The sequence below is a fragment of the Rhinolophus hipposideros genome (genome assembly GCF_964194185.1).
Source record: "Rhinolophus hipposideros genome assembly, chromosome: 25".
In the NCBI taxonomy this organism is placed as follows: Eukaryota; Metazoa; Chordata; class Mammalia; order Chiroptera; family Rhinolophidae; genus Rhinolophus; species Rhinolophus hipposideros.
The window spans coordinates 23,590,143-23,616,701 of record NC_138071.1 but is presented as its reverse complement, the minus strand read 5'-3'; the positions used below and the strand labels follow the sequence as shown (position 1 = coordinate 23,616,701).

The following is a 26,559-nucleotide window of genomic DNA, read 5'->3' as shown; positions in this document are numbered from 1 at the left end:
GAGATATTGGGGAGGTGCCATAACTCTGGGCTTAGCATGGGGACTGAGCTGAGTCGGGGGAATGTAGACAGAGGCTAAGTTATATTAATGCATTTTCTATGAAAGCGATGCATGGCAGTTCTGCCCTCTCTTCTGAATCTTGGTTTCTTCTTTGGCTTATCTGACAGAATTAGGGAAAAATTAAAGGTGAACAACAGAGCTCCTGGCCCTCGTGCAAGTGCACCGTTCACACATTAAACTCACCTCACTCGTTTTTTTCATTGGCCAGGACAAAATAAGGATAATAACATAGCCAAGATCTGTTGAAAACTATGTGCCAAGCACTGTTTCAGGTGCCTTATGAATACTATGAATTTAACCATTGCAACAACTCTGTGATGTTAGGTAGCTCAGGAATGGAGACATAAAGAGATTGATTTACTTATCCAAAGTCACACAGCCTGTAAGGGGCGGAACAGCAGTTGATCCCAGGTAGTCAGACCTAGAGTCCAGCTGATCTGGCCGCAGCGTTGCTGATTCTTGTGGCAGTGTCCTTGGTAGCAGTGATAAACATAAGATAAAATACAGCGACTCAGATCGAATGCCGTGTTCGCTTATAAAACGGTCATCTGAATGGCCCTTACTAGAATCATATTAATTTTTGTTAAAATAAACAACTAAATGGAAAAGCAACATTTAATTATTTTCATAGAAAAGTAAAGAGATAATTCGTTGATTGGAAACCATGCCGGCCGATTAAAGATGCTGAGTTTTCAACTATTGTTTACATGGGACGGTTTTCAGACCCTTCTCTAGGAACATCAATATATCTCAGAAGAAACACCCAACTGCCATGGCTGTGAGATGTTAAATGCCAAATATCTAAAAAATAATGTTACTAATTATTAGAATAAAAGCTTTTTATTATCTACGTAATGTCCTCTGCAACAGAGCCTTTTATAGAAAAAACAATCAAAATATTTGGTCCTGCCTCTTTTTATTGTCTTTCATTTTGTTTTTCTTCTAAGTAGTTAGTTGTATATACCTATATCCATCTATTTCACTTGCCCTTATGTCATTGGTTTGTATTTTATTGTGTACAAATAACACACGCTTTGCACACTTTAACTTTGCAATAAAAAAGTCATGACAGAAGTAGTCATGATAAGCAGTCACTAAGTCTGTGATAGTATTTAATTTGGATTTGTTGGATGAAAGAAGAGAGGAAATTAAAATGCCAGTGACATTCAAGAGCAGGACCTTTATTTTTTATAATCCCAAAGACTGTTTTCTTACAAATGGCTTCAGAAAGTAAACCCTAAAAGCACCCTTTGTGCACTGGCTTTTTCTAAGTGTCAACTCTCAACAATGGACGCACAGTGCTATTTTTTGGCCAGGACCGGAGGAAAAAGTGCTATCAGTTATTTAGAAACTGATTTATGCCTTAAGAGAGTGGCTGCCACTCTGTGATTTCAGGGAAGCTGGTACCAAGGAGCAATTTTCGAAGAATTGAAAGCTGATGCAGTGTTATGAATAAACTCTGAGAAGCTTTGACCTTACCTGTCAAATGATAAAGCCATAAATATGTTGGTAATTCTGCTTTGTTGTGAGGACCTGTTCTTTTCTGTCATTGTGGAGTTTCTAGGATTCCATAAATTTGTACCAGGAAAACTAAAACAATTTTTTTTATTATATAAAAAATAAATTAGAAGAGTACAAAATGTAAGGTAGAGAACACAGGGAGCAGTCTCTTGTGTTTGCTTCTGAAGTATGTCTGGAATCAGAGGATCCAATTTTGGAAATTTCATAGTATCCAAATCAAATTTGAAATAACTGTTTGGTCACATTTCATCATCTGTAAATGATCTTAAAAAATGACTTTGGGGCAGGAAGTGAGGTAGTAAGTGTACAATATTCTAATGCTTTTTTCTCCCTACTACACAGCATTATGAAATATGGCTCATTCTTGCTTTGGTGTAGTCTTTTTAAATAATTGCATACCATGTAGTGAGTTTGAGTATATGTAGTATTGTTAAGCATAAAATGCTCTGTTTTAGTGATTATATTATCTATCTGAATTTCATTAAGATGAAACTTAATGATTGTTGGGGAACCTTTTTCCTCTAATTTCACTCTTACTTTTCCCAAATTGATAACTTAGGAAAGAATAAAGTTAGAGGAAAAATCAGTCCAGATAGCCCACAGAGAAGGAAAGAAAAGCTGGTAGAAAGAAAGAAAAATAAAACTTGTCATGTTTACACTTTTGAAAAGGGATCCACACACTCTTTGGAACAAAAGTTAAATATGTATAAGTTAAATATATATATGTTATATATACATATGTTCTGTTCTGTAGACATTTAAAGAAGCAGAAAGGACACAGGAAATGAGAATAAGAAAAAAAAGTAGGGAAAGAAAGAGAAGGCAGTGCAGACAGAGGCATCTGGAAAGGGATAGCAAGAAATCAAGAATGTGTTAGTTGTCCATTGCTGTGTAACAAATTACCGGAAAACTCAATGGCTTAAAACAAGAAAATTTATTATCTCTCAAAGTTTCTCTGCACGTCTAGAATTTTACTTTTCTGGGTGCTTCAAGCTTGGGGTCTCATGAAGTTCAGTTATGCCAGGTGTCAATCGTATGACTCACTTGCTTACGATGCTGGCTGTTGGGTGTGGGGGCAGCTCCCTTCCTCCCCAGTTGGGCCTCTGCAGGGCTGTCTGAATGTCCTCCTGAGATGACGTGGCAGTTGACTTCCCCCGGAGCAAGTGGTCTGCAAAAGCAAGAGGGCAGCTGTAATATTTCTATCATGTAGCCGAGAAGTCACACACCAACAGGTACACACAGGTTAGTCCTGTGCAGTGTGGGGAGTCACTATTTGAGGACAATACCAGGAGGCAAGCTTCACTGGATGCCGTTTTGGCGACTGACAACCACAAGGAAATTGGATAAAGAGTGGGAAGTACATGAATTGAACACATGCATTTGTACGGATAAGAGAGGTACTAGGTAACTAGGTAGTTAGTTCAGTTGGGAGGTGAATGTGGGTATGATTTTCCTGCAATGCACTTGATTTGTGATGAACATGAAGATTGCTGTGATGTCAGTTGTTCCTGCAAACCGAATGTGTCACATCTAGTATGCTTAATTGTGTCTTCATGATAATTACCTTACAGCACAGAACTGTAAAACTACGCTGCCTGAAAGCATAGTATTTCTCGCAGAAACCTTAGCATAGTTTTACCTCAAGACGTCAAAAACTATCCCCCCACCTCCCCAAAAGAAAACAAAAAAATCAGCACTTTTACCTTTCTGATGTTAAGGATTCTTACCTCATATGTAAGAGGAACCAAAATAAGATGACTGTAACAATTAAGATTGTGATCAATATAACTTGCAAGGTATATTTATTTCAACGTTTTGCCAATACGTAATATGTATATATTATGGGGTACTTTTCCTAACATTCTTGACACGAAAAATGAGAGACAGGTAAATTGACTGTCTAAAAGCAATGTATTGTTCCGTTGCCCATTTTAATCCCTTTGTGTGATAAAATAATGATAGTGTTTATAGAGCCATTTACTCTGTGGCAGGCACTATTCTAAGTTGCTCACATATCAAGTCATGTAATCCTCACAACAACCCTTTTACTCTGGTTTTATAGATGAGGAAAACAAAACTCAGACATGGTGGAAAGGTTATTCAGTTCCAATCCGTGAAGTCTTCTCTGTAGTACCCATGCTCTAACCACAGCACTGGGCATGGAACATGTTCCCTCAGGCTCGCTTAAAACAAGGATTCCTTAATAAGAACAGTGTTTCTCTTATACGCAATCCATGGACAGAATCTAAAATCTAGCAGACTCCTCAGCAGCTAGAAGAGACAAATGGAAAGCCTTCAGAAAGCTGTGAGTCTTTCACTTGAGGGGTGCACTTGAGGGCGTCAGTGCAGAGGCAGTTAGGTCTGACTTCTTAAAAGGATCACTTTGGCTGCTGAGTTGAGAATAGACTCTGGTGGGATGAGGAGAGATCTTAATATGGTGACATGGAGAGCGTGGTAGTGAAGGAATTGTGAGAAGTGATAGGAATCTGGATATATTTCAACTATAGAGTAAATAGGATTTTCCTATGGCTATAGAAAAAAGAAAGAAAAAGTTTCACTTAAACAGTTGGAAGGATGGAGAAGATATCAACTCAGATCAAAAGCTGTGAACAGGGTGGGTTTGAGGTAAAAGATGAGGATATGATATGTCAAATAGGCACTTGGATATTCAAGACCAGATTTAGGGAGAGAAGTCTAGGCCAGAGATGGAAATTCGGGATTCTCCAAGATCTGGGTGATTGAGATCACCAAAGGCATAAATGTAGGTAGATGAGGGAGAAGAATCTAGCTGGGACTAAGGGGTGAGCCCTGAGGCAGTCCGACTTTAGGAGTCTGGAGAGAAGAGGAGGAGACAGCAAAGGAATCGTGGGTAAAGAGGTAAAACCAAGAGAGCGTGGTATTCTGGAAGCAAAGTAAAGGTAGTAGATCAAGGAGAGAGTGATACCCTAGTGCAAATTCTGCTGATAAGTCAAATGACTAATAATTGACCATTGGGATATCAGTCTGAAGGTCTTTGGTTATCTTGATGGAAGCCAATTTGGAAAAGAGGTGGGAGAAAAGGGTAATTGGAATGAATGTAAGAGAATTGCAGGAGAGGAACTGGAGACAGTGAATTTAGACAAGTCTTTCTAGAAGTTTTAAAAACTGGGATAGTGGCGTAGTAGCTGGCACATGAATTGAAGGTCAAGAGTAGTTATATGAAAACAGCTAAGGTTCATGCCCCCATTTTGATAAATGTTTATTGTGTTCCTACTTGGTATCCAACAGTTACAAAGTTTTTGAGATATAGAAATTAATGAGGTGTGGTTTCTCTCCTTGGGGTATTTATCTTCCAAAAGTGAGTTAGGCTTAAAACAGTTCCTGGGGACCCCACAGAAGGGCGGGTAGCCTGGCTGCAGGTTTTGAAAAGGGTGATGGAAGGAATGATGTCTGAACTGAGTCTTGGAACTCGTATCATGTGCTATTAACCCAACTGCTTCAGATTAATATTTTATGGGATTGGGGTGGGGGCAAAATTGTCCTATTTGTTCCTGACTGAAAGTAGTCAAATCTTTTAAAAAAATACTTTTCTATGTGAATTTTCTTAACCTTAGCCCAGTCAATAATGTTTTAACCAATTTTGTCTGAACTCCTGGAAAACCGAGTGTGTTTTGAAAACACAAATGAGTGGCCCACACAGTCTTACCAGTACCTTCTCTACATTTCGTCTCTAGAGAAGAACAATTGAATGGGACGAGTACATCGAATGGCCAATGTTGAAGAGAGGAGGATGTGGTCAGGGCCGATAGTTATTCATTTATTAATTCATTTACTGCTCAAGTTTGTGTTATTTGGGATAAACCTTGGACAAGGTCGTGCAAAAACTTAACTGAGATTGAATATAGGGAACGAAATGCAAGAATGGGAGGAAAAGCAAAGGAATGAAATGGTTCTAACTGGCTTTTTGAAGTTAGAAGCCTAGAGTAACATGGTGATGATTTGAAAATAAGTGGACTTGACAATCGTGACTTAACTGCCTTTAGATCCTACATCTACCAGTTACTCACTAAGTGATCCTGAGGAAATTAATGCCTGCACTGGGTCAGTCTCGGTCTTAGTAGCACGTCTGCCCCTCAAAGGTTGTTAGGACAATTTTGGTGCCCAGAAGAATAGTAGGAGAACATAGCAGATATTCAAAAATTACCTCATTTCTCTTCCTTTTTCTTTAACTGGAACTTTCTCATTATTTCCTCCAGTTTATACAGTTTGATAGTCATGCTGGGGTTTGAAATAAATAAATGCAAAGCTTTTTTTTTCCTTCCGCCTTTTTCAGCAACACTAACAATATCCCATGAGCATCATGAATGTGAGTGAAAAAACAAAACAAAACTAGACACCCAACTCCATTAAACAGGCTGAACCTCAGCCATACTACAGCTCAGCAAGCAGAAGCGACCTCCTGGAGTTTTTTTAGATATGATAACGAATAGGATTGTTCCAGTAGTTTTCTTTACTCTCAAATGACCTCACCCTTACCCTCCACACTCCCCTACCGATCTTAATGACTTACGCTTCTGGGATAACAAAAAAGAGAAGTGCATGGGGGATTGACGACCCGACAGAAGGGAGGGGTCAGGACAGGAGAAGGTTTGCAGGGGGTAATTGTGCGGAGCTGGTTGTCTATTATAGGAGATTCTACATACAGGTCTTTTAGAGAAAGGAAATTGGTGTAGTTAACCACAAAGGAGGAAAGTTGAAATATACATTGCAGTGCTGAAATTCCCATTAACTCCTTACCAATTATGAAAAAATCTGAGAAACAAGTCCAGTGTCTGAATTGAATTTTATTTCAATTAATTGCTTGCATTGAAAACAGAGAACCAAAAGAGAGAGAGAGAGAGAGAGAGAGAGAGAGAGAGAGAGAGAGAGAGAGAGAGAGAGAACCTTATGTTACCATAGTACCAGGCTCAGGTTATATTAAGAATTCCAAAAAGTAACTTTAAGAATTGCATTTTGGATATGCTGACTAGATATGAGATCTCAGAAAGAGTTCTTAGAACTTTTCTAAAATGGATCACAGTTGGAGAGGTGTGCTCCTATTAAAGAAGGAGTTTTTCAGAATAGGGGACCCTTTAAAAGAAGAGTTTACTGAAAACCAGAGCTTCTGTATAGCAAATGGAGACCTGGTTCTTCTCTTTAAGATAGTTTAAAGTCTTATAAGGATTTAACATAAATTCAAATAAAAAAATTATTTTTCTCCCTTTCTGCTAATATATCATATTAGTATTAGGAGTAATCACATTTATTTTTCTTTAAAAATTTACTGGGACAGAGTGACCAGGCTTTTATGAACTAAAAACAGAAGCGAATATAAAGAAAACTTGTGTTCAAATTAAACTTGGGACCTGACAGAGGGAGAGGGATAAGTAAGTCAGCGTTTATAATATGAATGTTTAAAGCCCTGTGCTTGGCATCTTATAAGTGGTATGTAGTCCTCAAAATAACCCAATGAGGTGATACGATAATGCCCGTTTTACATACAAATATAAAACGTATACTCGGTATACCGTGCACCTCGAAGTGTACTTTGAATACTATTGACAGGGTAGTCGTAAGTATTGGTTGTGTGTGGGTTTTGTCCTAATGTGCAATTAAGCAAACATTATCTACACATAGACTTCTAAGAATCTGTCCCTTTTAGTTCAACTGAACCCTCCTTCATCTACTCAAATTTCGATATTTTTCTAAGCACATTGACACCTTTTTATCTATACTTTTTCCTTTTGCTCTAAGCCATTAATCAGTCAGATATTTATCAGACGCTTAGTATGTTCCTACCATGAGCTACAAATCCATCAGATATAAAAGACACCCTCTTTATATTCAAAGAAATTCCATTCTTTTTAAGGATGCGACATGAACCCATTTGAGAGACTCAGTACAGTAAGATATGCTACGTTTTGTAGTATATACGATAACCGTTGTAGGTGTTAGAAGCCAGTGCTCTGTGGTAAGTGGAGTATGTAGGGAGGTTTTACAGAAGAGCTGCGATTTTCTGCAGGTTAGGGATAGAGGAGCAGCCCAGGCATAGATGGGAGGACATGGGTAGTCTAACCGCGTGTGTGTCAGGTAGAGTGACATTTTCCTGGAGGTATTTGAGAACTCCGTCATCACTCTTTGACTCAAAACATTGTCATTCAGTATATCCTGTCCCGTTTCTACTGTTAGAAATTCTTGCTTCTGGGATTAAGTATTGTCTTCAGAAGTCATCCTTTAAAACGGCTCCTCCAAAAGATACAGCCTAGAGCAGGTTTCTGACTATGTAGTGTGGCGCACACACCAGATTGTTTTCTCTGACTGGAATAAAAAGAGAGACAAAGATTGGGTAGGATGCATTGTAAACAAAAAAAACAAAAAAAAAAAGTATGAATATAGAGTTGACAGGAAAGAAAGGAGAAACACTGATTTTATCAGTTTTATTTTGAAACAGTCTAGTGTTAGGGGGTTAATGAGAAAATTAGCCTATCATTATAGTATTTTACTATTTCTAACAATAGTAGATATTTCATAAATAGTTTTGGTTTTTGAATTAACAAACTAGTTTAAGTAGCATTTGGCGATTTTCTTTGGGATAACCATCCAGTATTGTCATTAACCTTTCAGTCAAAACACACATTTTCAGCCTGAGGTTATTAAATAATTTCCAAAACATATGTCAGAGGGAGGTTATTAATTTCAAAGCATATCATTGACATATTCTGGATATAGAAATTTGAAGCCAAAATATTGTTTTAGACGCTGTGTGCGAAATTACTATTCCAAGGCAATATTTTTCTAGGCAGATTTCATGAAATGCAGATTTCATGGGTAATGACAAGGTGTTATTTCAGGGGTAGGCGGACCATCTGTAGTCAAGTAAGTGTGGGAAACACTCACTCAGCTAAACAGAGTTTTCTAAGAAGCAATTTTTCCACTTTTATCTGACCTGGGAAGTAGTATTCTGCGGAATGCACTTTGGAAAATATGGTTCTGACATGATTTGATACTCTAAAAGCTATCAACAGATGAAGTATTCATGCATTTTCAAAAGGCAACATTCCAAATGAAATGAATATATAAGTATGTTTACATGTAACATTGAGTCAATATAGGCTATTCTCAGTAAAACCAATACACTTGTACTTTGAAGTCTACATCTGTGGAGTAGAATAAAAGAAACCTCCCAAGTCTTTCAGCTCTGCGATTTTGCACCTGTAGGTTCCTGGGGAGGCCGTTTCTGTAGTGACCACTTGCAATCGTCATATAGTCCCTGTCTGAAGGTGTGCCAGCACAAACGTCTGTCTTTGTGTGGGCGAGGTAACCTCTTCTGATAAATGTACTGTAGATCCTTCCATGTACTTCTTTCACTGTTCTTTCCTGCAGGCTATTTAAGGTCCTGCAGTGTTTGTTCATAAATTTTTAAGTACCAGGACAGACTAACAAAAGATGAGCTACCAGAGGTTAGCCTTGTATTTAATCAATGTACAGCAGTGTTTCCTTATCCAGGGCGTAACTATGTGCCAGAAATTTTCCCTGCAATTAGCCATGGGGCGTAAGTTCAGCTTTAACCGCAATTTGATGAATGTTTTCTATTTTATAAACTGGCATTGCCACCTGCTTCTGAAATCTGTTACACACGAAGTAGAAAGAACGTTTCTGTTCTTCCTGTGTTCAGTGGCTTTGTGAATGATCTTGTTAAATTGCTGTGTGTTTTGTGAGGTCCACACTAAGCTACTGTAGCATAAAGTGTGGTTATTGGATTTAAGGATTTAGAAATCTAAACAGGATTCAGACACCTCAGTGTTTGGTATTTTTGCAATAGCCAAATCTAGGGCGAGCTTTCTTTCTTCTCTTGGTCATGTCCTAGTCATTTGCAAAGACAGAAACAGTGATTTCTGATTCTTTCATTAGGTATCCATTTGTGTGTACTTGCCCTAGCATGGCATTAGCATCTGGGGAAAGTGACTCCATGACGCTCTCTGTCCTTAACACACTCATCGTGTGATTTCCAACTCAGGTGCCAAGCAGCGTCTTGGCTCCCTTTCACTAAATTACAATTTCATACCTTACTGAGGGAGTTAATATGTTAAAAATAACCATGATTGGAAAAGCATACCATCTGTGATTGATTTTTGTTACGTCTTTACTATAGCACTGCATTTGACTTCAAAGACTTATCTTAGCTCAGAACAGGAACCTGTGCAATGATTCATGAGAGGAGATGGAATGAATAATGATTAGTTCAGGTGCATCTAGACTCCAGTGACGGCATAAATCTTTAGGGGAGTTCTTTAATGTCGGGCTGTACGCCTGCCTGTGCCAAATCACATATAGGCTAGCATATATTATGAATCAGTAAATCCGAGGCATTAGCAAAAACTCCTTTTGTTCATTTTTGAAAGATGTCACATAGATTTGAGGGTATAAGAGAAAAGCATGATACCCTTCCCTTTTAACCATACAAAGTTACATTTTCATATTTATAACCACAAAGACCATTCACATATGGCAAAACATTTTTATGGAACAAAAGAAAAAAATGTTAAGTGATTATAGGCTAAGAACTATCTGTAACTTCTCAAGTCCACAAATGAGTTTATTCTCAGATTAAAATTTTCAAGGTCTGAAGCAGCAGCCTTAAATGACCCAGTAGACCAAGTGGATTTAATCAATATTTTGAGAGCCTTTCACCCCAAAGCAGCAGAATATACATTCTTTTCAAGTGCACATGGGACATTTTCCACGATAGACCACATGTTAAGCCACAAAAAAAGTCTCAAGAAATTTAAGAAGATTGAAATCATACCAAGCATCTTCTCCAACCACAATGCTATGAAACTAGAAATCAATTAGAAGAAAAAAACTGAAATCACACAAACACATGGAGGCTAAATGACATGCTATTAAACAATGAATGGGTTGACAGAGAGATCAAGGAAGGAATCACAAGATACCTTGAGACAAATGAAAATGAAAACACAATGACTCAAAATCTGTGGGACATAGCCAAAGCAGTCCAATGAGGAAGTCATAGCAATACAGGCCTACCTCAAGAAACAAGAAAAATCTCAAGTAAACAATCTAATCTTAAGGAACATAAAGGAGCTAGAAAAAGAACAACAAATAAAGCACAAAGTGAATAGAAAGAAGGAAATAAAGATCACAGTAGAAATAAACGAAAGAGAGTTTAAAAAAACAATACAAAAGATCAATGAAACCAAGAACTGGTCCTTTGAAAAGATAAACAAAATTGATAAACCTTTAACTAGACACATCAAGAAAAAAGAGGACCCAAATAAATAAGAAATGAAAGCGGAAAAGTGATAACTGACACCACATAAATACAAAGGATTATTGTATTTCTGTAAGAAAAAGCTATGAACAATTATATGCCAACAAATTGGACAATATGGAAGAAATAGATAAATTCCTAGAAACATTCCATTTTCCAACGTAGGTCTGAAACCTATGATGGTAGGTTATGAAATGTGATGGTAGGTTATGGAAACTACTTCTCAATTCGTGGATATTAACTCCGTAAGAGAAGATTCTTCAACTTACATCATATAATGCAAAGGAAACAGTACGTGTACGTGTTAAGTTTTATTATCCCAGGGACAAGATGGCTGTTATAAAACACACTGATTAAATGACATAGTGGTAAGCTTTCCTTTCTAGCCTTGCTATATATTCATTGCCTTCCTCATTATTTTAAGATCGAACAGATTTTGAAATTTTTGGTTTTTTTAATTTTTAAAAAAATTTCAGTTACAGTTGACATTCAATATATGCTTTTGCTCCAAACTGATATTAAAAGAAAATCACCAAAGATTATTAGTCAAGAACGAGATTAGTTTTTATTTCATTCCTGAGTTTTTTTCTATGGCTGTATTCCATAATTGCTTTTGAGCATTACTAGAATATTTTATCTAGTTTTTCTTCAGAAGAATCTAAAAATTTCAAAGTCTTGTATCCCTTTATATCTAAAAAATGTATTTGTTATTATTATAAGGTCTCAGTATTGAGTCAGTTATACTCATTGGTTCAAGGCACATTATCATCTCTCATCCAAGGCAACAATCTCCATTGTTTCATCGATTGCTTCCCTTTTAGCCCTAGCCCACGTTCCCATTCTCCTTACTCTTCCCATGGGCAAACATGTTAGTGTGTATAAATGCGTATTTTAAAAATTTTGTTATTAGAAAAAGTATCTTATCATGTTTGAATTTATTTTAATTTATATAGATGGGTAATATAATTTACCCTGATTCTGTTTCCTACTACGCATTATGTTTTCACAATGCATTGTGTTTCCAATCCACCCACGTTTCTTTGTGTATATCTACATGTGTTACCTATCTTTTCTCCCAATGATGAGCGCCAAGTTCAAAATGTATTTTATATTTCCTTTAAAAATTTTTTCTTTTCATTTGACTATATTTCAGGACTTTGAATTGATGCCTTCTTATTGAATGTTCAAATAGAAATGTGAAACATACCTTATGAATCTATGTGTATGAATTATATAGGTAGTAAAGATCTAAATGAACCTGTATTACATTTCAAGGACTGATATGTAATCTAGAGAATTGTTTTCCTAAGAAAAGCAATTCTTTGACTAAAGACAAAGAACCTACTTGTATGTTGAGGCCTTGTATACAACAGAATAAAGTTCTTAGAATATAGAACTTTATAGAGAACTTTATAGAACTTTTTATAGAGTACAAAAGGCATAGTTGGAATAAAAGTAAAATGTAAAAGGAGACGTAGATACCTTAGTCTGGTAATATGTCGTATATTAAATATACTTTCAAACATTGCTTTATGAAAATTGAGAAATATCCTTCAGAATTTATTCCTTCTAGGAACTGTGAATTATGAAAATTACTTTTTTATTCTATATTGAACACATGCATGCCTTGGCATTTTCCCACAAGGACTTGAAGTATCTTTTTGTAAAGACCATATACCCTAAGGAAAATGACTAGAACAGAAATGGAAACTCATTACTTTATAGAAGAGTTTCCAAGCCTTCCAAAAGCAAGCATCACGTCCTTGATTGAGCATTACATTGACCTTTAATGTTCTGATAAATGGATAAATTGAAAACATAGTAAATTACCAAATTCTCATAATCCGAATGGGAGAAACATGCTAGTTACTTAGGGCCAATAGTCAGTTTCCTGGTAGAGGTACTTCATTGAGCATCTAGAGCTGCCATGGACAGGGGAAGCAGGTTGACATTGAAATTTAGAAGCCCAATTCTCAAAGCAGAGATTTTACTTAGGAACCAGTGTTTTATTTACACTTAGCCAGTGTTTGATTCGGACCCTAGAATTCTGCATCTTTTGCATGTGGAATCAGTCCAGTTTTTTGGAATTGGCAGGTATAGGTAGGTAGGAATCCTGATCCTGCACCTTATAATCTGTGTGGTCCTGGACATACTTCATCTCTGCAAGCTTTGATTTCCTCATATGTAAAAGTTAAATTTAACAATAAGCTACCTTGTAAAATTGCCGCTAGGATTAAATCAGGTGAAAGTTCCTCGGATTATTCAGCACATATGTACTACATAAATTTGTTGTCAGTGTGATAAACTACGTGAAGTTCCTAGGATGGTACCCAGTGTATCCGACTAGGTCTTCAATGCCCATTATCGTCCCTTCTTTCTCTTCCCCATCCTAATGGTCGTTCCTCTTCTACTTCAGGGAAAGCACAAGTTGCGTGTAGACACGGGAATGGAAGGAGATTGGTGTGGCCTTATTCCTGTTGGACAGCCTTGCAATCAGGTTACGACAACGGGCCTAAAATGGAACCTCAGTGAGTAAAACCCTGCCTTGAAAAGGGAGGTTTTCTTTCTTTTTTAAATTTAGCTTTGATATCTATGAAGGAGTGGAAATGTTGGGTCATATGGTAAGTCTATGTTTAACCTTTCAAGGAACTGCCAGACTATTTTCCAAAGCACCTGCACCATTTTACATTCCACCAACAATGTGTGAGGGTTCCAGTTACTCCATTTCCTCATCAGCACTTAATATTATTCACTTTTTTAATACACATCCTAGTGGGTATGAAGTGTTATCTCATTGTGAATTTTTTTTGCTTTTTTCCTGATGACTGATGACATCGAACATATTTTCACATGCTTGTGGGACATGTGTATATTTTCTTTGGAGTAATGTCTATTCAGATCATTTGTCCATATTTTAGTTGTGTTATTTCTCTTTCTAGGTTGAATTGTAAGATTCCTATATGCATTCCAGATAAAAGTCCTTTACCAGATATATGACTTGCAAATATTTTCTCAGCGTCTTTGGCTTATCTCTTCATTTTCTGAAATTTCATTAACTAAATTCATTAATTTAATTTTGATGCATTCCAATTTTTTTATTTTATGGATCGTACTTTTGGTGCCATATCTAAGAATTCTTTGTTCAGCCTTCCTCATGATTTTGTGTGCTTAAGACCTACTTTAAGAGAGAGCTAGTTATTCTAATGTAGCTGCTGTTATTAAATTTTAAAATGTTTTCCAGGACTTAGTAACTGTATTAGATCCTAGTTATGCTAAAATTGCCTGGTTTGTAAAGGACAAACAAATGAGGTGGATCATAAATGCCGGTTCCAGAAGAAACCATCAGGTGTTGTAAATCAACTTTAGTCTCTTTAATAATAACAGTAATTTAATCAAAGGGCTTTGAATATCGAAGGAATTGTCTCCTGAAGGACCAGTACCTCTAAGGTTGTAAAAAGTAAAATATAGAGCTACGCCATTCTTTTATGCCCTGTAAAACTTGTAGGTTCCCATAAGGAAATAGGTATTTTAAGAAATAAATAATTTGAAGATGAAAAGATATTTTAAAAGAACTTTCTATGAGCCACTGCTGAAATAATTAGGAAAAACTGGAGGTGTTTTGAAGCACCTGTCTGGAGAATTCATAGAGTTTGGAAGGATGGTGAGGACAGATCTCCTCCAGTGCATAGAATATGTGACGGGCTTGGAAAGCTGGCTAGCTGAAACGGACATTAGAAGCTTTCGTGAAAACATTCCAGCCTAAAACAATTGTGCTTTTTAGAGCTCCCATTCTTTCCAAGGACCCAATCTCTACAGTGCTGAACTTCCTTCTGGGTCTAGTAGTGACCTCACTTTCACGGCTGGCACCAAGACCAGAGGGGCACTGAGCAAAGTGAAGAGAGGCTGGCAGGAGGTGCAGTGGCCGCAGCTTCCTTTATCCACAGTCATAGGAGCGAGTCAGAGGATCAGACATTCTCCGGGGCTCTTTAGAACATGCTCTGATCCCTGTGCCTCACGGTAATGCGTACGTCCTACTTCTGCATAATAAACTTTACTCTGGGAAGGGGGCCTTTTAACCGTCCTACCTGCGATAATTTGTTAATCTTGCTGTGGTGCTGTCCACTAGTCATTATATAATTACAAAGTGCTTTGACTTTTGAAATACTTCTTTTTTTCTATGCAACTATGCGGAAATAAGTAAATAGCAACTTCATGGAGTGGTCAGAACAATGGAGTTGAGACACTGAGTGTTTCGCTTATTCTCTGTGGTACACAGGCTAATTGGTGGCGTCTTCTAGTAGGTGATATGACCTCATTAAAAAGTAATAAAAATCACTGTGACATGCCACACCGTGTTGACATGAAGAGAAGTGGACAGATTCCTTTCACAGAGAGGGCCCTTGCTTAGGGTCATGGTCTGTGAAAGGGCCCGGAGGTCAGTGTCCTCTTGTCGGTCACCCCTACAGAGTGAGTGGGTGGGGCTGGCCCCACAGTGTGGGGACGCAGGTGCAGTCACGCAGCCAGGGACTGCTCCCTTTTGGGGAAGAAGAGAAGCCAGTCGTTACAGGGAAGAGTCTTCTTCAGGGGGTCATGTAGACTTCCCAGTCTACACCTGCTCTTAAATAGGGAGCCACAAGTTCTGAAAGGAGTCTGATTGCCTTGTTTCAATGTGTAGCGTCTCCCATCACATTCTGTCTTTTAAGGAAGTGTGAAAGACGCCTATGTACCCATCACCCAGAAGGGAGTATGTATAAATATTGTTGAAGCTGCCTGTATTACAATATATTATTTTGTAACAGTGTGCTGTGAACATTCTATGATGTGTCTGGTACAAGAGTTTCTCTAGGCTGCATTCTCTTGGGAATAAAAGAGCTGTGTCCCAGATAAATGCATCCTCACCTTCACTGCATTTGTCCCCTTGCTCTGATCGTGGTTCTCCCAGTGTGCCCTGGTCGCAGGAGTGTGCAGGAGCTCTCATGCCGCACGTCCTCACCCAGGTCTCAGTATGGTCAGATGTAACCATTGTGCCAGTCTGATCAGTGTCAGTAATAGTTCCCTGTGGGCTCTGCTGGCGAGGGAAAGCCTCTTTTGTCGTCTGGGGATTGCTACTTTCTTTCGCCCATTAGCCATTGGGCTAATTTGGCTTATTCCTTATTAATTCTCAGAAGCCTTCAGATCCTAATTGTCATCTTCCTGGCTATATTTTGCCTTTTCCATTTGTTTATGGCATTTTTGTATGCACAGAGATTCTGCTGAATAAAAGGTAGTCAAATTTATGAATCTTTTTCTTTAAGGTTTGTAATTTTTATGTCTGAAGTCCTCGTTCTATTCCCCTGTGGTCTTAAAGACGTTCTCATCTTTTAGTTTTATGTTTTATTTTTAGGTATTTTATTTCACTTGAAATTGATTTTTTGCATGATATGAGTTAGAGATCCTTTTTTTTTTTCCCTTACTGATAACCAGTTCCCCTAGCATCATTTGTCATCCTTTCTCCAGTGATTTTCAATGTGCCGTAAGTTTTCATATTCATGGGTATGTTTCTTCAATCTCTGTTCCGTTCTGTTTCCTTGACTTACATTCTTCTTGTACAGATAACCACACTGCCTAATTACCATGGCTTTATAATAAATACTGAGATGTGGTCCATTGAGTACCCCAACCTTGTTTTTCCAATTTTCATGACTCTTCTTGACTTTTTTCTCTTCATAAATTTTAGCATCAGCCTGACAAACTTCTCTTACAAACACTATTCCCTTGTGATTTTTATTGAAATTATGTTTAATTTATAGCTTAATTTGGGGAGGATAGGATAATTGGGGAAGAAATTTTCTGTATGAAATTGAGTCTTCTGATCTACACAACATAGTTTACCTCTCCATTTACTTTGAACTTTACTTTCAGTAATTAAAAAACAATTTCTCCATAAAAATGCTATATATCTTATATAAGATTTATTTACAAAAACTTCTATTTTGTGTTGGTGTTGTAAGTGACACGTTTTTAAAAATTAATTTTCATTGGTGGCATACAGACATGATTGATTTAATATGTTGTATTAATGTTTTGCTATACACTCTTATCATTTCTAAAAATGTGACTATAGAGTCAGTTGGCTTTTCTATAGATGGTCATATTGTTATTAGTAATCAAGTTTTCTTTCTTTTTAAGTATGTAACAAAAAGCATTGTGTTCAGTTATGACTCACTGAAACAGTAGCTTTTAAGAAAGCCTATTTTTTGCAAAATACAGTAAAATAGTTTCTAATATACAAAAATAATTACAGTACTGTGATATGCATACATTTATAGTTTAAACAGTGACTTGTCATTCTTTTAGCAAACACTTCTGCATTTCCTTTAAGGATGAAATATATTCACTTCATGGATATGTACAAGTCACCCTTGAGAATAATAAGTTAGTTTTATGAAACTAGAATGAAGAGGACTGTGGCGTCTATTGCCATTGTTGTTATCACATTTTTGTCTCAAAAAATACTTTTGCTTTGTCCACCATCTCGATGAACATTTTGGCAACAAATATAAGAAAAATTTATTTGTCTTAGCTTTCTTTCAGCCAAACTGCTATGGGTTTCTATTGTTGCTGTTAAAGAAACCAGTCAATTAGACTAATTCTTGTGTATAATCTCTTTAACTCTATCCATTCTTTATGTTTTTCTTTGATATTCTACAGTTTTACTTCAACATGTTTGTGTAACCTTTCTTTTTTGTTCTAGTTGGTTTTCTTTAGCTTTGATAATTGCTGTATTCATTGATTCTGAACATTTTTCAGATATCCTCACTTTTCATGTAAGGACAAAGGTGGTTCAAAGCTCTAGTTATTGATTTGCCCAAATTCACATCATTAAGGATTGACGCCCTCAAAATTTGAATTCAAGTCTTCAACGCTATTTTTTCTTGTTTCCAATTAATAAATTGAAGACTTTCCATACAAAATAAGTTGATGCTTTAAAAAAATCACTTAAATGAATTCAAGATAAAGAGAAGAAAACAAGAGTAAGGTAACCGTAGAGAGGGAAAAGCAAAGGAGATAGGAAAGAGGAGATAATGGTAGGAAATAGAAAGTAATTAGGAAGAAAAATAAAAATTCTGAAGGAGAGCCTTTAACTTCTCTACACTTTTGCCTAAGAAAAATATTAAATGGCTGTATCCTCCATTTGCCCAGGCCTCTTTTTAGAACACTCAAATTTAGTTTGAAATTATGTATTCATTGTTCCACCTTTTGTATTTATTCAAAGAAGTATAGTAATAAATGACAGAATGAAATAATTTCATAGCATTGACTGAAAGAATTTCAAATCTCCTAACCCAAGTGAGTTTTGAAAGAAAAAAAAATTATGGTAAAAAAGTTTGAAAAGATTTTTCATCTCAATGGAAAATAATTTGTCTTAAGTGTATACAGACATCAAGAGTTTCTGCAGGAATTCCATATGGGGATTTTTATGTGCCAGCCTAACACGGGAACATAAGCCCTAATACGTCTTTTGGTGCAAAAATTAATATAAGACACAGTCTTATTTTCAGGGAAACACGGTAGATCTTGCAGGAAGGAGGCAGATTTGGGGACGACACAGTCAGAGGACACTCTTGTTGCAGGAGACAAACGAAGTATGTCCTGATCCAGAGACAGGAGGTGCCTGTGTCTTCCCCTCTTTTATTTGTGTGCTCACTGCAAGAGACGGGAGGAAGGAGAGAGGGAGACCTACATGGCCAGCTTGTCTCTAACTGACACAGAACAGGGCCTGGCTGGCCCTTTTAAGGAGGAAGTGTCGATCACTGAACACTGAAGCAAGCACAGCCTGCTGAGAACCAAGTCCATTTACATGAAAATTAGATCCAAACATCTAAAGGTGTTCTTCTAAAATCACTCACCACCACACATGGATAAAGAGAAACCTTTCCCCCTTCTGTGTTTAGTTCGCCATCACGGGCTTTCAATCTTTCATGGCTTTCTATTGTTAATTTAGAAAAGTCATTCATGTTTTCATAGGACATTTTTGTTTATAAATGGAAAGTGCTAACTATAGATTCCAATATTGATTTTTCTCCAATCACTTTCAACTAAGAATCTTTCAAACATTAGAAATAAAAGGTTCTCTCACAGATTTATATAAATTTAAATGTGTGGTTCAGGATGACAGATTTATTTTTCATAATATTTGTACGTGCAATTGTACATTTATTTAAATAATTTAGAATGGTAATTGTAAATAAATATTTTCACAAGGATTTCTCAAGGAAGCCTTACATTTCTATTTGTAGGATAGGGAATATTTCCAAGTACTTGGTAAAACTCTGAAGTGTATCAGTACATAGTGAGTTCATTATTCTATGCTACATTGAGTAAGATTTCTTATACTTTGGAATTATGGAAATAAAACATTGCATTCTTTATTCCTCGGATACATAAAAATACCTTAATTATTTTTACCACATCTTGATTTTTTTATGTATTCTCTATAGTAGGTGCCAGAAAATGGCCATTTCTGTGATGTACAAGCCAAACAGTATGAATGCTATCTCCTTGACTTAGATTTTAGAATCATTTTTGTATCGTAATATCAGAGGGCATACCACCGTTTGTATAGCCCAGGGGTGTCCAAACTGCGGCCCGCAGGCCAACTGCAGCCAGCAATCCATTGTTAATTGGCCCACAGAAAATTCCAAAAATATATTTAGTTTACTTAAATAAACCAGGTGAGGCAATACGTACTTCACCTCGAGTGAGTGGCCCGGCTGTTTGTGTATTTTATCGCATATGGCCCTCGGTGAAAACCGTTGAAAAGTTTAGACACCCCTGGTCTAGACGTATGATTTTCAGATGAAATAGCTAAGCTCTGAAAGACACGTGAGTGTCCTGGTATCAGAGCTGGTCTGGCCTCAAGTGTCCCTAGTCTCAGCACTGACTTTTCACTGCTAATCTCCTTCACCACAAGCAGGGTAGAAAATGTTGATGTTTGATAATAGATTGAAATATATATAAACAGAGATAAACTTAAAATGTGTGATGTTTGGTAGGTAGAGCAAAAAATATAACCATATTTGTTAAAATTTTCATGATACAAGTTTCAAATTGCTGCTGTAAAATTACCACAAACTAGTAGCCTAAAATACGATATCTCGTAGGTTGTAGTTTTGGAGGACAGAATGCAAAATGGGGCTTATGAGACTAAAATCAAGGTGTTCATAGAGCTGCGTTCCTCCTGGAGACTCCAGTGAACAATTTTTTTGTTTTTCACTGTTTCCTTCCGGCTTCTAGAGGCCGCCCACATTTCTTTGCTCGTGATTCCTTCCTCCATCGTCAAGGCTGGCAGCCTAACATCATCAAATCTTTCTCTGCTTCCATTGTCATATCTCTTTCTCTGATTCTTACTCTGTAGCTTCCTTCTTTTAAGGAATTTGTGACTATACTGGGACCATCTGATAATCCAGGATAATCCATCATAAGAGTTTTAATTTAATCACATTTGTAGAATCCCTCCTGTCCCGTGAGTAATTTATTCACGAGTTCCGGGGACTGCAGTGTAGACATTTGTGGCTGCATCATTCAAGCTACCATATCAGATCTGTAATAAATGAGTTATACAATTTTCTGAAATAATACTTACTGAATACAATTGTATCATTGAATCTTTACAGCTACTCTGAAAATTGGTGTGTGAAGACTTTATGTCGTCACTGAGAAACTGAATTTCAGTGTAGTCGTTTATCTGGCCTCTGATTAACTTGTGATAAAGACTGAAAACAAAATAAAAAGAACACAAATTGTGCAAACACGATTTATTTGGTGTCCACAAAAGAAAAAGAGGATTACAATTTCCATTCAATCTGCTTCCTGTTCTCCAAGGATTGTCGTCAAGTGTAGCCAGGTGTATAGTCTGAGAAGGAAATCAGAAAGCTTTAACAGGTCCGAGTTAAAGCTCCAATCCACTGTGGGTTGTCACCCGTCTCTTTTTAGACATACTCCTTTTTTTCTATCCTTTTTTATTTTTCTTCCCTTTTTTAGCCTTTGAGGCTGTACTTATATGAGACACTGATAGTTTCTGCCAATATTACAGGCAGCAATCTGATGTGTGATTAAGATGATGAAAAAACAAAGGCGGAAAATTTGACTCTTACATTGCTTTTATAGCCACATATTATTAGAATCTCGGGGTTCTAAAGGTCCTTAGAGGTCAATCAAGTATTTACTAATTAATTTACTAAGCATGCGCACACCATCAAGCTGCTAGTTTCCTACTTCAGCCACTGCCACTTTCATTCTTCCCCTTCCTCACACACAAATACCTATGCCCCATGTATGTATTTGTACCTCCATATATTACAAGTTTGGATTTTCTTAATAGATGCTTAGATTTCTTCAGTCTGGAGTTATGAACTGACACTTCTGGTAAGTTCTAAATATGAGCATTGAGGAATCATTGCACAAAATAACAGCCATAAGACCCAGCTTTTGTGAAGATGGCAAAGTTGGGGGAAGGGAGAGGGGGATAAGCAGTAGAGAGTATTTTTCTGGAGAGAAAGTACAAAGAGGAAGAAGATTGTTTTTTGGATTATGTTATTCTGAAGGATTTTCAGATACTCTATTTGCAAGCAAAAGTTACATTTTCAGACATTTAAGACTAATGACATACAGCCTACTACAAACTTGTATTAAATATATATTTCAATAACTCAGCTCCATTTCTGTTTCCTGGGCTGTAGATTTTGAGCCAAACATGAATGATTTTTCTTAAGTTCTTACCCTTTTGTGATTCTGCTGAGAGCACAAGGAACCAGTAATCATTTACTATACGCTCTAATCAGGATATCCTGTTTAGTTTTAGAAAACTCCCAACAACCTGACAACACACATTTGTCATGGTTGATATTAAGCATTTAAATATGAAAACAATTAACATGCTTTTGGAGGGAATATGATAAATGGGAATTTGTGAGCAGACCAATATTTCATGGACCTGCACTCAAGAACACTGTTATAACTCAGGTTTGCCTCCCAAGTTGTTTAAATGAGTTGATTTCCTAGTATTTATGTGGGCAGGTTGACAGATGAGAATGACTTCAGTGTGAGCTTGAGAATTCCTTTCTATTTCTCTTCCTCCAGGTTTCACTTTTGTGCTGATTCAGATGTGAGCTCTGTGCATTCAGCCATCCAGCTAATGTACTGAGACAAGACAGCTGTAACTTTTAATCGTTATATGAATTGTAGAGAAAGAACCAAGGGATGCAGGTGAATCAATGGTTATTATGGGAACAGTTTACTGAGTATAATTTTCTACTAGGTCCAAATAATCCTATTTTGTATTTTGCATAGCACTTTCATGTGCCCCTTACCTGTCTTTTCTCTGCATTCATTCAGGCATAACATCAACCCTTTTATTAATGCAAAGGATTGTTATCCCCATTCTGTAGATGAGGAAACTGACACACAGGATATTAAATGAATTGTCCAAATTCGTATTTCCTAACTTAGTCCTCTACACATCTAAAATGGATTCATCACTGATCATTTATATAGCTACTTTTAAATGCTTCGGACATGGTGAAATAACCTAGCTCACAATCCTTCTTCTAAGTAGAAATTTTCCTGAAATTGGACAGAGTTAGAGACAAAGAAGACAGAGAGTTAAATAAAGCCTTAGCAACTAAAATCATGTTGCAAGCCCCACCTAAGACGTGCCTTTTCCACTCTGTGAGCTACAAATCATGAGCTAGAACTCATGCAGGTTTGTAGAGTGTGTAATTTAAGTGTAATTTATGCCCACTGTGATACCTGATTTCTGGGGCGATTATAAAACAAATGTTGTCATTCATTGTCGTTCTCAAGGTACTTGTGGTATGGATTTAAGGGGAAAAAAGATTTATTTGGCATTCACAAAGGAGGATAAATGGTAAAAGCAGAATTTTTGCATTTAAAGATTCAAGGATGAAAAAGAAGGAACAGTGATAACAGCAGGACAGCCGGCCGGGTGGCAGGGGGTTGAGATCACATGTACCTTTCTCAGCTGTGAGCTGCCACTTTGTCCTCTGCGTTGCTTGGAGGCCAGATTGTGAAAAAGCTGAAAATATTTGGAGAACACTAGGCTTAAATTAAAAGAAGGGGAGATCAAACTGGCGAAATGCCCAATATGTAGACTAAAATAGAAGCATCTATATGAAAAGGACTTTTAACTAGATCACTGTACCTCAAATAAAGTTTGTAGTGAAGAAATATTGGCCTTTTTTTTTTGTTTTTTGCTATAGTTCAAGAGAAACTCAAGGTACAGATTAAATAGAAAGTAAGTTCTCCAGCTAAAAGGGTGCATCAGGGAACTTCATAGGAGCCTTTCTTCTTCCAGAGAAGAGAGTAGAACTGAACTAGCAAGAGAGGGGAGAGATCATGTAGCTTTGAGATTATAAAGCATCCAAAAAGGGGAAGAAATCAATGCTTTAAACCCCTTGACAAAGTAACTCTGGAGATTTATGTACAACATATAACTTATGTACAAGATAGAACTTCTCTCTGTAATTTGTACCTTGAGCTTCCCTTGAAAGGTAGCATTAAAAATGGATGTAGCTACTTATTTCTGTTAATAACGTGGAGGAAAGCTGACGATCAGGTCCCAGTTCTGCCTCTGAAAGAGATGAGTGACATGGTGCTGGGAGGTCACGCAGACTCTTCGTCTGTACACGGACGGTTGGTAGATGATGTCACAGGTCCTTCAGTTTGGAAACTGTGGCTGCTAAAGCCAGAGAAATGGATGAGCCCAGATTATAAATGCCTGGAGCTTAGCGCCTCTCTTCCCGAATTGCCTGTGTGGAGGCCATAAAAAGGTCCCCTGAGAAGCGGTGGTAGAACCAGAATCAGGGACTTCTGTCTGGAAGCGTGTCCAGGGTGGGCATTGCATTGTGTGTACCCTTCTCTCATAGATCTCATGGGCTGTAAATCACGGTAAGGAAGTGGCTTTGAACTCTGTGGAGGAGGACGTCCTAGGACATCATGTGATCTCCTGCTAAGGGTCTCACTCACAGAGCTCACAGCAAGGCCAGGAAGGGGAAATGATTAGTTCCCCAGTTACACTGAGACCGCGGAGGCTCTGGCTGCCATCAATAAAATACTCTGTGATAACTGCCCGTTCGTGGTGGTGGCTTCCTCGCAGCCCGGTGTCGGCATCACACTTTGGCTGTCTCCCCACTCACTGCAAGGTTTCACTGTGGAGGAATCACATCGACCTTTGTCACGCATCCGTCTTCTGGACCACATTTAATTGCAAATTAACCACTGGTCTCTCTCAGCTGTCTATCCCTACATCTGTTTTTGCTTCTGTGTGTATATGCATATAAGTGTGTGTCTTAAGGAATGGGCCTCAAAAAACAACGATCAAAGCAAGAAGTCTTTCTGATATTTTCTACCAGCTACAACTGATAACCAATTTTTATTTTAATCATTTAAAAACGATTTATTTGCAGTATATCCGTGGCTATTTCAATCAGATACATAATTAAGAAAGATATAAATTGAAACCTGCAGTCTTTTGAATTAACCTGTATCCCACCAAAGGCCTGATATTCTATAGTTTAGGAGAAAGAAGTTCTATTTCCTACTGCTTTGCATGGTACATGCTAATTAGCATGCGGATTAAATAAATGAGACTCACCCCTTGGAGAAGGGAGACTTTCCCAAAGGGGGAAAACGGTGTCTGTGCTGTAGGACAAAGTGAAAAAGGACAGAGATGCTGGCCTCCTCCTGACTCCTGCTACTGCCGTTAGATGCGTAGACATCCGAGGACTGCTCTCGCCTTCAGTATCTAGTTCTCTTTCCTTTAAAATGAGTGACTTTGAACTAAATGATCTCAATCTTTCTCATCTCTAACATTAGTCTTTCTCCTTTGTTCTCAATAGCAGAATTGTACCATTTTCTCTTCGGAATGCCTGTGCAAAGCACACGTGCCATTTTCTCCCTAAAATCTGACCCCCATCTCCCAGTACCCCAGAATATGTTCTCCCCTGAACATCTCCCTCTCCCCCTCCTGCCCCAATCAAGTCTTACTCATCTGCAAGAGCCATTGCAAAGCGCGTCCTTCGTGAAGCTGTGCTAACTGACTGTGATTTCTCTTTTCTTTGAATTCCGAAAGCGTGCTGTGTGACGCTTAGGGGTTAGTACGTTGGTGTCATTCTCTGTGCGGATTTCTTATTCCCTTTACTAGAATGCTTTTGCATCAAGTGTTTGGTGCTTGCCATCTGGGTCTCCTCCCAGTCGCCTAGTCAACGTACCTTGTATGTTTTATGTCATCAGCAGCCTTTTTAAAATTAGCAAGTGCATTTTACCCCCACAAATCCTGTGTTAGGACACAGAGTTAATGCCACTATAGTAAAACTTGTTGAACCACGAGCTCTTGATCATAAATCTTTAAAACAACTAGAATCATGAAGGATAAGTTGGATTTTAAGGGTGAGCAGAGATGTGCACTGTGCCAGAAGTTGATGTGGTTTAAAGTGGTGTCATCTATGATGCGAATATTTTGAGAAAGAGACAGCTCACACGTGTGTGTGTAGAGAAGGGCCTGTCCAGGGAGTGGGTTACAGAGGAATGGATTTGTAGAAATCTTGCCATCTTGGGGATTTGGAGTTTGAATTTGCTGCTGCTTTAGATGCTCTCCTCTGGTCTATTTCTTTGTTGCACTCAGCCATGCATCAAGGTCTAAAGTATTTCAGTTTTAGATTCTCCCTTTTAGGTATTGAAAATGGTCTAAAACAAATTTGAGGGCAAGTATCATTATAAGAATAAAGGCAAATGAAATGGATTCTTTATTGTGCCTTTATTCTTGAAACTTAACAATATTTGCTTTGCCAAAAGAAAGAAAACAGAAAAATCCTACATCAGCTTACTCTACTGTGTCTACAAGGCACTCTAACAGTGTTATATAAATGTAAAAAGCGGGTTTATGTTTGCTCTCAGTGTTTTGCCTTTATCCACCTTTTTAGCTTATGGGTACTTTAGGATTTTCTCCCCATCCTATTTAGTGAGATTTTTAATGTTAGATATTTAATCGACTTGGTTAATAATAGGGTTCTATATCAGAGTTGCGCCTTCTTTTTCATACTCAGACCTTATATACTTCTCTAGCATTACAACTAGAAGTAGCTAAGGAAGTAGTCACTTAGCCTTGGGAATTGATCATATTTACAGCTTGATAAGAAATCGTGGATTCTAGAAAAAAGGCAAAAGAAGGCACAGCGAGGAGGGTGGGTAGAGGAAAGGGCTGTACAGGTTATCTAACAAAAAAGATGCCACTTACAGAGGGATTGTATGCAAAAGAGTTAAAAGTGTTGGGTTCACTGAAGGAATATTTTGGTCACTCTTGAAAATGCAGAAAAGTAGTAGCATTGTAGGGACAGAAGCGAGATTTCTATTTTTCAAGGTGATGTAAAAGAGTTAAATGCATGTTGAGATCACAATGGCGGCAGATTTATTAAGCTTTTCTTAAGATTATCAGTGATACAAGAAAATGTAGAGGTATGGAACTTTCATTATCAAAGATGCCTTCAAGTCCAAGGTAAAAAATTCTACTTATCTTGAAAGTCAAAAGGAGCCAGGCTCTGCCAGATCCAGAGAGAGGTGAAAAAAATGGGGAAACGATGGGCGAGTGTGAAAGTGACGTCACAGAAGAA

At 37.5% G+C, this 26,559-nt stretch overlaps 1 protein-coding gene across 2 annotated transcripts in view; it reads left to right on the top strand.

The window, feature by feature from the left end:
- TPK1 (thiamin pyrophosphokinase 1) overlaps positions 1–26,559 on the top strand; it is a 258,460-nt gene that overhangs the window by 148,955 nt on the left and 82,946 nt on the right. For both annotated transcript variants that reach the window (XM_081038287.1, XM_081038288.1), the window contains exon 8: positions 13,308–13,419. In XM_081038287.1, coding sequence (XP_080894413.1) covers positions 13,308–13,419 — 112 coding nt within the window. The remainder of the gene's footprint in view (positions 1–13,307; positions 13,420–26,559) is intronic.